The sequence below is a fragment of the Physeter macrocephalus genome, chromosome 9 (genome assembly GCF_002837175.3).
Source record: "Physeter macrocephalus isolate SW-GA chromosome 9, ASM283717v5, whole genome shotgun sequence".
In the NCBI taxonomy this organism is placed as follows: domain Eukaryota; kingdom Metazoa; phylum Chordata; class Mammalia; order Artiodactyla; family Physeteridae; genus Physeter; species Physeter macrocephalus.
Genome location: NC_041222.1, coordinates 22,727,287 through 22,739,199, shown reverse-complemented (window position 1 = coordinate 22,739,199; position 11,913 = coordinate 22,727,287). Strand labels below are relative to the sequence as shown.

The following is an 11,913-nucleotide window of genomic DNA, read 5'->3' as shown; positions in this document are numbered from 1 at the left end:
TTTCTAAATACCCTCACACTTGAAATCTAGCTTGGTAGTTCTCAAACTTGGCTGGAGTGTGGCCTGAGTATCTGGGTTTTTAAATTTTGGTTATTCCAATGAGTAGCCAGAGTCGAGGATCCTGACCACTAATATCAGTCGCGTCTGTGGAGTCAAAGGTAATGAAATATATTGAGCCCTTTGAAAGCAAGAGCAGAAAGTAAAACCTGATACAAACTGAAGGTTTGTAGAACATTTTATTTCTTTTTTGGTTGCAGCTGTCTCCTTCATAACCTACCACTGCTAGGACTGTTTAATAAGACACAATTCTCTGCACTCAGCTTATGAGGTGTTTCATTTGGTTATTTGGATGGAGAGTTGATACTGTTTTAAAGTTTATTCTTTTCTTAGATGGATACTGTGGGCCATGGGGAGCTGGAAGTGTTGTAAGGAAATCACTGTGTGAAACTTCATCAGATCCTTGATATTCAGACTTAGGTTTCAATAACTGATTTTTTTCCTTGTGTCTAAGAATTTAACATGCATTGTGTTTCCAGTAGTTCCAACCTAATTTTGTCTAATTTCCAGGGTCAGTCGAAAGGTTGTTGTTTCCTTTCTGCCCTCCTACCAAGACACCTAGAAGCGCCAGAGCCTGGCTGGTCGGCCTCAGATTCTAGTAGGTATAGCAGGCTGTGAAGAGCGACTGGGTAGAAGCAGCACCAGAAGAGCCCGTGTGAACATACTGTCCTTTGGCTGCCTGGCAGTTAGCCTAAAAAACAAGTGTGATAGAGGAGACCGAGTTAGAGCAACCCTCTACTTGACCCTCTTTGCTCCTCATTTGAAACCAGCTTCACCTTCATGTGAGTTTTCTCTGTACAGTGATTTTGCTAAATATTGCTGCTGATACCATTCCTTTCCTTCCATAATGTTACTTCCTTTTTTAAATCCCAGTTTTCTGAGCATTTCTCAGGCAAGCCTGAGGTTTGTGTTACTGAGAAGGTTTCTTTTTAGTACTAACAATATTGCAACAACAGCACTCGAGATTCAAGTTAAGAAACTTCTCACTCATATAGTGATAAGGAAATGAAAATTTCAGTCCCAATTTGGGAACCTTGGAATAGTTGAAATAGTCTGCTAGAAAACTGACCAGACATAAGGTCAAGCATCAAGCAGATGCAGCTAAAGCTTTACTATAGCAAAAAAAATTTTTTAATACATTTTCCATTTTCTACCTATATTTGTCCATAAGAATATATTTTTTATGTAGTTATCATAATATCATTTGATACCCTGTGTAAATTCCAATTGAAGGTGAGTTAAGAATTATGAAACCTGTAATAATACTCAAATGCCACTTAGCAGTATCCCGTCTTCAAGTCACTGTTGCTATTGTCTGATCTCTCCAGGACTTATTTCTACATCTACAGTGATTTTCAAAGTTAGGTTTCATGGACTTAAGCACTTGTTAGCAATGGAAATTCTCTAGCTTGACCCCAGAGCTTCTGAATCAGAAACTCTGTCGCTGGGTCCAGCCACCTATGTTTTAACACGCCCTTCAGGTGATTCGGATGCATGCTCAAGCTTGAGAACCGCAGCTCTAGATGATAAACTCAGCATCCCTTCTTCTGTGTGGATGACCCTTCTGAGCCTTACTTTCATAATCCCTCCATCCTATTAGTTATATTACCTTCCCCCTCATCAGCCACACACCAGCACAGCCATATCCATCAACATCACAGATAAAGCACTACTGTAAAATCTCACACCTCTCTTATGCCCCTGAGATGATTTTTTTAACTTCTCTGTACCCTTCCTTTCTTTTAGTGCCTCATCATCAAACTTATGGCTACACCTGATTCCTTGCTCAGTCTCCTCTGTCATCAGCAAGCCGAATAAGGCTGTCACTCAAATTTTGGTACTGTTTCATCTCCCTGTTAAACTTGGATTCTTCAACCCTGCTCTTTCCCATTTAGGTTGGTCTGAATCTTGTTACATGCATAAGAGAGCTATTAGGAACATTCAAGATCTAAGTTAATGTACCACAAACTCTCATTTCAGCTGCATCTTGCTTGATGCTTGGCCACAACCTCTGGTCAATTTCCTAGCAACTACTTCAACAGCTATTCCAAGTTCCCCACTGTAAAGACTGAAATCTCCATACCCTTATCATTCTCAACAGATGCACTCACCTGTAATCAGTGATCAACCATTGCATCTCTCCACCTCTACAGACCTGATTCCAAACCCATTCTGTTTCTTCCTTCCTATCTCTCTCTCCTTTCTAAGACCTACTCTGCCACCCATATTTAATATTTAGTCTCATGCAGTACTGTTTCCTCTAAGTCCTTGTCCTCTTCTAATCTTTAATCTCTCCTCTGGCTCCTTCTGCTTTACAGTTAAACATGACTATCTCTCCTATCTGGCTAAACTCTAAGCTCCCTGAAGGCAGTGGCCGTGTCTGCTTTGTTCACCCCAGTGCTTGGCTCCTAGTAGGTATTCAAAAAGCAATGTTAGTAGCTAAATAAGACCCTTTTTTGTCCTCACTGCTCCTGGTAACCTTTCTGTGTCTTTTCCTGACAAGCGCCTTGAATGGGCACCTTTCCTTTATTGGACCTGTTTTGTTGAGGGTCACTGATATGCCCCTCAATGACAGCATCAGCCTTTTCTCTGCCTTAATTTTTAACCTCTTTGTAGCGTATTGTTATTGACCCCTTGAAACTTCATTCTGTTTGTTCCTAGAATCCTTGGTTCATCTTAATATATTATTGCTGCTTGTCTTGGTGGCTTCTCCTCTTCATCTTCCCAAAATAAAACGTGCCCCAGGTTCATTCCTTGGCCCTCTCATCTTCCCTCTAAAGTGTCTCTGTGGAAACTGTCCTTCAATCTACCATCATCAACTGTGCTACCAGTGCAGATAATTCAAAACTCTCTGCAGCCTTAACCGTCCTACTGAGCTCTAATGCCACATTTGAAAATGCATGGTAGACAACTCTCCGGAGATACCTTCGTGGCCTGAAGAAAGCAATGCAAGCAGGCCCCAGATATCCACTTGATCAAGTAGATAAGAGGTAGTAGCATCTTACCAGAGCCCGCTTCATAAAAGCCTCCTGGGTTGCCTTCTTGTTTGTAGCCTTGCCACCCCAGGCAGCCAATGCACTGGCCTGCAGGGCCCGTCCGTAAGAGAAACTTAGTTTCCAGGGCTTTGGTAGAGGGCAAAGGTTGATAGCATTGAGGTTGAGAGTAGCATCCTCTTCACTCATGCCACCAGACAAAAAGCAGATGCCTGGAAGGAGAGAAGCCATTCCACTCCACTAGTCCCAGTATGTACCCCGCTTGAAAAAGCAAGCAAGGAGCCTGAAAGAAATGTAATGTCTCAATCTTTTCTCCAATTGATTTGCATGGGACTAGGTTGGAGAAATTAGTTTGCCTTTGCTGAAGCTAGTTGGACTAAGGAGAGAAGGGCTTTAGTAAATAAGAGGGCAGTGAAATGTTGAGGAAATCAATGGATTGTGTGCATTTGGACAGACTCAGGATAGGTGGTATCACGGAGTTCAAGGGGGAAGTGCTGGCTGCATGTGAGATATCAGAGGTCTGTTTCATGGCTAGAAGCAGACTACTCCTGGACAAATGCAAATGCTTATGGCACTCCTTCAAAGAATAAGGACTAAGACCTCAAGTTAGAGAAGAAAGAAAACCTTACCAGGAACAGCTGCAGGAACAGTACGATAGAGAGCTGTGACAGTGGCCATTGCCACCTGCTCTGGAGTATACTTCTTGGTGGAGGCATGTCCAGCAGTCACCATGTTGGGCTTCAACAAGGTGCCCTCCAAGTAAACATGATGGTCATTCAGGGCCTTGTAGACAGCAGCCAGGACCTGAAGGACAAGAGGCCCAAAGAGGTGAAACCTAGAGCCAGCCGTAGAGTTACCTGACCTTGACACTTCTACACCGCAGGGATGCAGGATGAAGGAATTCCCATACGTTACTTGGCCAAAGCTTCCCAACCAGCCCCTAGGCTCAGTCAGGGTAATGTCTGCAAACCATAGCCACTGAGCACAGCCAAGTTGGCCTGTCCCTGCTGCCCCTCCCCTAACTGCTCACCGCATGGACTACCAGCATGGCTCTGCTTCCTAGAGGCCCTTCATTCCTTCCTTCCCATTACTGCCTTTGGTCAGTCAAACCTGCCTTAATTTAGTTAGTTAGGGGCATGTAAACTGGCCTCCATTCTCCATCCCCACAGAAGCTGAGTGATCATAAAAATATACATTTTAGAGACAGAAGTGCTTTCAGATCTCATTTCAGTCCACCTCATTTTGCAAGTAGAGAAACTGAGGACACTCTTACTTTCTTACAGATATATTGTGGCTAATTTAGAAAGTCACATGTGAAAAAATTACTTTCTAATTATATTGTCTCATGGGAGCCTCAGCTTATTTTAAAGTTTCTTAGTTTAAACATAATGGAACTGAGGTCCAAAAAGATAATATGACTTGCCTCAGGTCCCAGAGCTGGGAACATGGATGCTCAAACCCTAATCTTGGTAATGCAGATCCTGTGCTTTTTCATAAGGAGTGTACCATGTGCCCAAAAAAGTACAAGGTTTGATAATACCTCTTTACCTTCTCAATGCTACACAGTGATTCTAACTGTAGAATACCTCACATGTAACAGCTGATATATGTTAAGTAACAACTGTTGTTTAAAACAGATTTTTCAACTGGCATTGGAACCTTTATATTTAAGACTTACCTTCTCAGTAACATACTGGCAGTGTTCCATGTCATGGTCTCCATCAGCAATTACCTCTGGTTCAACAATGGGTACTAGCCCATTCTAAAAAGGAAAAAGGAGTGGACAGAATGAAGCTCTGTTCACTAGGATCCTTTCTTTAAGAAGATATTTAACAGTTGTAATTGGTACAAGGTTGAAGCTCTTTTGGAGATATACCACATAGGTGACTTAAAGGCAATGAAATTTAATGGGATGTCTAGTAAGCATTCGTGGCTTAGCCAAAAAAGAACAGTGAGGGAAAAAAAGTTTTCCCGGAAATGGGGTAAGATAAATTCAATTTATTTTCTTAATTTCTATATCTTATTCTAGAGACTAATCTAGCTAAATCAGAACCTAGCTGTCACCCTTTTAGGGCCATCAAGCTTAAATCACCAATAAAGATGCCTCTTGTATGAGTTAACTAAGGAATTCAAGCAGAGTTTACAATTCTGACTGGGAAGCTCCAGGTACCCAGAACTCAGGAAACCTCAGCATAGCACCCGCACAAGCAAATCAGACTTAACCTGGATCCCAGAGACACTTCAACATATGTTGGAAACTTTAGCATCAAGCTACCATCCTCCAAGAAATTATCTGAATTGGGACCAGACCAAAGCTGTCACCCTTGAGTTGGGGACTTAAGAGGATAATGTCCTTGGACACGGTGGAGCATAGACAAGCAAATGCCCTGCCCTCAAGAGCCTATGCTTTTAAGACTCAGCTTACAGTGCTTTGGTAGGGGGATACACTTGATGGCATTTGCCTTTTGGACTCATAGTTGACTTGTGGAACCAAATCTTACCCTACTACACCTAGTAAAAGCAGTGAAAAATGCCATCAGGATATACTGGTGAGAGAAAAGGAGGGGGATCATGTGTGGTTACAGTAAAATTAGAAAGACGGGCTTTGAAGAAAGCTTTCGCTTCCTGTATTTTAGCCCAAGGGGAAGAAAAAGCACCTGCTGACAGATGCTGGCATAGCGGGCCAGGGTGTTGGCATTTTCCTGGATAGCAAGGTGGGATGGACACTGGTTGTCAATCTTCAGCACAGCACGCCACTTCCCAAAGTCAGCACCATCTTTCTTATACTGAGCACAGCGTTCAGAAAGGCCATCAAGCCCTGCAAGTCACGAGAGAGAAAGGCTTCTTTGCACCCCTGACCCCTGAGGCTGCAGATCAAGTGAGGTTCACCCTTGGCTTAGCTTTCAGTCATACAGCTTGAGGACCCAAAACATCCAGGCAAAGAAACATTACATCCAGCAAAGAAATAAACATCCCAGTACTGAGCCAAAAGACCTGGGTTAATAAATATGGTTTTGATATATAATACATATTCGATAAGAAGAATAAAGGGAACTAATATTTATTTAGTACTTACTTTGCTCCAAGGCATGATTCTAGGCATTTTGCACACCTTATCTCATTTAATAATCATAACAAACCTAATAGTTGTTATACTGTTATGACCTAATAGTCATATTACACAACCTTCACAGTTGTATATTCATTTTACAGATTTGGAAACTGAGGCTCTGAGAGGTAAAGTAACTTCACCAAGTTTGACAGAGCTGGGATTCAAATTCTGCTTAGCTAATCCAATGCTATGGTTTATACTTGTCTACTTGGGCAGTGACGTACCTTGCAAAATTATCTAAGCAGTAAGCGATGGAAGCAGCATTCAAACACAAGTGTGTCTGATCCCACAGCTTGGACTCTTTCCTCTCTACTGCTGCTAGATTTTTCTAAAATAATATTCCCAAGTATAAAATATCTTCTCTGTGCAAGACACTGTGATAAGCACTCTATGTGCATTGTCTAATTTAATCCCCACAACTATTCTGCAAAGTAGATATTGTTATCCCATTTTAACTGAGACTCAGAACATTTAAGTGACTAGCCTGAGGGCACACAGTTACTAAATAGAGGAGCTGGGGCTGAAGAACAGGTGTGTGGCTCTAAAACCAGTGTGATAATTCATATTTTGTTTTCCCTCAATCACTTCTTTGCTTCCTTCATTTCTGGCATATACTGGCATGATTCATATCAGTGGGCAATGTCCTTACCTTGAATGGTGGTTTCCTTGTTTGTTCCTGCAAGGGGAGCACCTCCTTGGTCTAACTGTGAATATAAACAATTAACAAGTAATTAGCAGGTGTCAGGAATCCCAGTAAAACACGAGCAGAGCCCCTGGTCCTACATATTAGTTCTCATCTTTCACAAACCAAGAAGTTGAATTAGGAAGGTATTGTATATTAGGCATTGAGGGGACACAACTCAGTCCACAGCAGAAGGGAAGTTACCTGGAAAGAACAATTTAAGACTGTCAACCCTAAGAGGAGGGAAAGTATAGAAAGCACAGGGCTGGAGCTTGGAAAGTAAGAAGTAATCTCATAGTACCTGGGATGCAGAGGTGCCATGTAAGAGCCACTTCCTTTAAATTATTCATTCATTTATTCAAGAGACATTTATTGAGCACTGCACAGGCCAAGCCCTATGCTATTACAGGAGATAAGAAGAATAAGGATGCAGCCTCTACTCTCAGCATAACAGAGGCTAAGGTCATGAGCCCAAGAGGCAGACAGTCTGGGCCTGAACTGGCTCCAATTTTGCCTTGCTGTGGGCAAGTTATAACCACTTGTAATTCTGTTTTCTAACCTCATCTCTAAAATAGGGATAATAACTGAGTTTACCTCCAGAGGTTGTGAGGAGGAGTAAATGAGTGCTTGGAGTTGTAAGCACTTGACAAATACTAATGATCACTCTTGAGAAGTTCACGTAATTTTGGAAGACCCAGTTACAGTAGAACAGTAAGTGTTTTAACAGTAACAGCTATCATGAACTAAATAATAAGGGTGTGACAGGAACTGTTTTACAAACTCATTTCATCCTTATAAGAACCTGATGAGGAAGGTACTATTATTCCCATTTTAGAAATGAAAAAATTGAGACACAAAGAGATTAAGTACCTTGTAGAAAAATGGTTGAAGGAAGAGGGTACTGGAAAGGTCTAGAAGAGGATCTGGTTCTCAGTGGGAAGGTGATGATGGAAAGGAGTGAGAAGAGCAATTAGATGATGAGAGTGGTCCTCGTGTTGGCCCTGACCCAGCCACTGTGTTGGGAGTGTGCCTGTGGTGAGGTGGGAGCGAGATGTATTCACCTTGATTCCCACCACGATCCCTTTCTTCTTGAGGATGTCTCTGAACAGCTTTCCCTGGCTGTCCTTCTGGTAGAGGGTCTCATGGAAAAGGATCACACCCCCGATGCTCTGGCTGATGGAATCATCCACGGTGAAGAGGATTTCGCGGAACTGCCGGCGGTTCTCTTCAGTGTTCTCCACCTTGATCCTCTGCAGGCGGCTCCCCATGGTGCCTATGTGGGCGAGTAAAGGCAGCATAAGGAGCAAGCCAGGGCTTCCCTGCCGCCCTCCTCCAGGCCAGCTAGTGACCCTCACCAGGACGGACAGCAACACTCTCTTTTTTTATTCAGATCATCAGAGCTCCTGCCTTGTTTTTTGTCTCCCCAGGGAAAGACTGTTGTTGCTGTCAGGATGCTGATGAGGAAGTGATGCTGATGAGGAAGTACATGGGCTGGTCGTGTCAGGGTCAGGGTGGAAGCCACCACAGGGTCCAAGTGGGGCTGCACGGCCCTCAGGCCTCTCTGCTCCAGCCCTGATCTGACTGGACATACAGAGAGTGGAAGGAGGGGTAGGGCAGGCTCTTGACTTCTCTGGCTTCTATAATTTTACGGTGGGCCATGCAGGCCTACCGCAGCTCTCCCTTGTGCCATCCTGAGCTGCTCTCAGTCACAAGCTCTGCCCTGTTCCTGATGTGGACATTTCCCTGCTCTCACTGCCCTTCCTTGGCTGACTCTACACTGACTTCTCATTAGCGGCAGAGGTCTCATCCTGCTTACTGAGTTCCTGGCCTTGCTACAGCTTGGATTCAAATGATCCCTGGCAAGGGGGTCTTAAAATGGAGGGCTTGAGCCTGTTTGCTTGGTCTTCAGAAATCTGCCTTCTGGAATGACAAGACTCAAAAGGTCTATGCTTACTGAGTCTTCCGCTCCCACACCTGGGTATAAAAACCTTTACTTCCTCTGAGAGGAAAGAGAATATGATTATCAAGTTGCGTTTGCTAAGTGTAGAATCAAGAGCATGGTTGTTGTGTGATGTTTCTTGAACTCACCTACAGACTCATCTGCAGCCAGGATCCCCTTCCCACTGGCAACAATGCACTGGGCAATTTCTGAGAGCTCCTTCTTCTGTTCTGAAGTGAGGGCTGGAAATTGGTAGGCCATGGTGACAGGTCTGGAAAAGAGTGCAGGAGAGTTAGTTGTGAACAGAACTGTGGGTCGCTCAAATGGACTCATGACCAAGACAGTAGATGTGCAGAAAAGCTCCATAGGCCCCTCTGACATTTCTGGCCCATTTCCACAACTGGCTAAACAAATGAGGTCTGTTCTGTTTTGGTTTTTCCCCCTTAAGCCTAAGTAGTTGCAATTAGCCATAATGGATGAAGGTGGGATGACAAATTTCATGGTGATCCTGAAAAGAATGCCTTTCAGGAAACTTTTGGAATCACTGATCCTGAGACCGAACCAGCTAATGAGTATCCACTTAAATCTGACAAATAGAGGGCATGGCAGTAATTGACTATCTCTTTAGTCTATGGATTCCTGGTACCATCAGGGGTTGGATGGCTTGAGGCCAGGACAGTGAGGCTTTCAGCCTCTGTGGCCATTCCTCACTTTGCTCTGTTAGCCTGTAGTCCCCACCAGAGTATTCTCTAGGCAGCAAGCTTCAGAGGAGAAACCACTATTTGCCCTTGAATTTAACCTCCCTTCAACTGTGAGACATAGAGGGTGGGGTGTGTCTCCTTTTTCTTATATTCAACCACCTATGAGACCGTTTGGGGCAGATGCAGAGGATTTTCCCTAAGCATCTCTGGGCTGGAGATTCCCATTAGATCTAAGGATGCCGACGTCATATGTTGATTCCTGCTCCAGTAATTCGCAGCTTCACTGCTTTAGCAAGGAGAGACTGGCTCAAAGATCCCCTACCCAAGCAAGCTCTTAGCAGTGGTCATCTGAAGGGGATCATTGCTCCTGTTCGGCTGCCACTTTGGGCTAGTCTTGAAAATGCAAGCTCAGAGGACTCTTATCTTGGATGTAGAAAGAATGGTTTTGCATAGGTTGGATTGTCAAAGAAGAAAAATGGTAGTAAAGATTATCTTGAGCAATCTCCTATCCAACGCTGTGGCCTCCTCCTTTCCCCAGTCTCCTCTCCCCTCATACACTCATACACAGGGTAGATGCCCTGTGTCTGCTTTCTACTTTCTGGAAGCCAAGGGACACCTCAGTTCTCTTTCGATCCATTCGACAATGAGGTAACCAGGACAGGTATTATCTTCATTAATTAATGAACAAACTAAGACTCCAAGAAATTAACGGACTTGTCCAAGGTCCCAGCTAGGATGAGGCAGAGTCCCCCACCCAGTTCTCCTTCTCATGGCAAACTGATTTCTTCACATTTTCTGTATTCCTTCAAGGCAGGCTCTCAGAACTCTGTCGTATCCCTTCAAGGCAGGCTCTCAGAACTCTGTCCCTTGACATGAGATGTCAATGTCTACTGAACTAATTCCTGAGACGGTATAACTAATGGTGCTCTTACTGTGGCTACTCTCACTTCAATACTTAACCCCAAGGAATGGAACCATGATGCTGTCATTGGGGCACCAGGACAGGCTAGTGGGCAATGATTTCTAAAAAAGATGATTTTCCAAGGTTCTTCACATCCCAGCCAACTGAAGATGGTATCTCTTCTGTTTATATATTAATTCCTAAATTGTTGTCAGGGGCTGTTAGCTTTGGACCTGACTACCAGATCTTCATGGCAGATAAAAGCCAACCTGAGGTTGGTAACCTTCAGGCCAAAGTACAAATTTTCTCTCTCAGTTTAGATATTTGCACAAAGGAATTGACAACTACCAAAAAAATAATGATGTTTCCTTAATGAAACAAAAGGAAAACATAGCCCAATAATAGCAAATGATCATTTATTGCCAAGCACTCTGCTAATCGCTTTACATGCACTATAAAATTTATTCCTCACAATAATCTCAAAAGGTAGTCAGACGTCCCCCTTCCCCCACCCTCTGCCACATAATAGATAAGTAAAGAATATAAGACAGTTTAATTATTTGTCCAAGGACAAATAGCTAATAAGGCACAAATTTGGGATAAAGGGCAGTACTAATACTCCCTCTTTCAAGTAAAGAGTGAGACTGGTGAAAGGAATTGGCCTTTGGATGACTCTAATGTCCTGATGACAACCCCAGAGTACCCAAAATCCTTGGGCTGTGGATCATTATCCCCACGTCACATTACCAATTCATAAATATCTGACACATTCACATAAAAGTAGATCAGACAGACCTGGGCTCAAGGACCAGCTCTGCCTCCTCTTCACTGGGACCATGGGCAAGGTGGTAACTTCTCTGAGTCTTAGTTTACTATGGATTAAATGGCTATAATATCTGCTCTGGTTGTCTCACTGCCGAATGGATCACATGTAACCTGTGAGCACACTGCTCATTGTAGTTGCTCAGAATATATTTGTTGAATCGCATGATAAACATGAAGATGCTTTATAATGCATTATGAAAATGTCAGGTATCAGTATTTCTCTCTTTTTTAATTTAAAAAAGTAATTGCCTAAGGGACTTCCATATTTCTGTTTACTACCAAGCTATTTTCTTCAGTCTGAGTGTGCTGACTCAACCAGAAAAGAAAAACAGAGAAAAGGTCAAATTGAACCAATACTGTTTATGAGAAGTTAAACTTCTACAGAGGGATTAAAGTTCTTTACCACATCAGCACAAATGTTGCTTTCCTGTTAATCATAAAACAGGGTCACAGGCCACTGTTCACCACTGGAAGAGAGGAGGCCAGCTGGAAGTGGGCAATAATAAAGAATGATTTCTGTGCCCCTAAGCCTCTGCTTACTGAGGTCTCAAGCCAACTTTTTAAAAAGTGTGACAGGAAGTTGTTCACATTATATGATTAAGTAAAAAAATAGGGCTTCCCTGGTGGCGCAGTGGTTGAGAGTCCGCCTGCTGATGCTGGGGACACGGGTTCGTGCCCTGGTCCGGGAAGATCCCACATGCCG

General features: G+C 43.3%; 1 protein-coding gene across 14 annotated transcripts in view; it reads right to left on the bottom strand.

Moving 5' to 3' along the window:
- Nucleotides 1-214: 214 nt before the first annotated feature.
- The window catches only part of ALDOB (aldolase, fructose-bisphosphate B), a 48,061-nt gene continuing 36,362 nt past the window's right edge, over nucleotides 215-11,913 (bottom strand). For 13 of the 14 annotated variants that reach the window (XM_055087061.1, XM_055087056.1, XM_055087065.1 and 10 more), the window contains 8 exons: nucleotides 8,933-9,054; nucleotides 7,906-8,117; nucleotides 6,812-6,866; nucleotides 5,708-5,868; nucleotides 4,729-4,812; nucleotides 3,680-3,854; nucleotides 3,063-3,262; nucleotides 215-748 (listed from right to left, as the gene is read on the bottom strand). In XM_055087061.1, coding sequence (XP_054943036.1) covers nucleotides 653-748; nucleotides 3,063-3,262; nucleotides 3,680-3,854; nucleotides 4,729-4,812; nucleotides 5,708-5,868; nucleotides 6,812-6,866; nucleotides 7,906-8,117; nucleotides 8,933-9,044 — 1,095 coding nt within the window. In that variant the 5' untranslated portion in view covers nucleotides 9,045-9,054 and the 3' untranslated portion in view covers nucleotides 215-652. The remainder of the gene's footprint in view (nucleotides 749-3,062; nucleotides 3,263-3,679; nucleotides 3,855-4,728; nucleotides 4,813-5,707; nucleotides 5,869-6,811; nucleotides 6,867-7,905; nucleotides 8,118-8,932; nucleotides 9,055-11,913) is intronic. The other variant, XM_055087066.1, reaches the window with a different exon arrangement.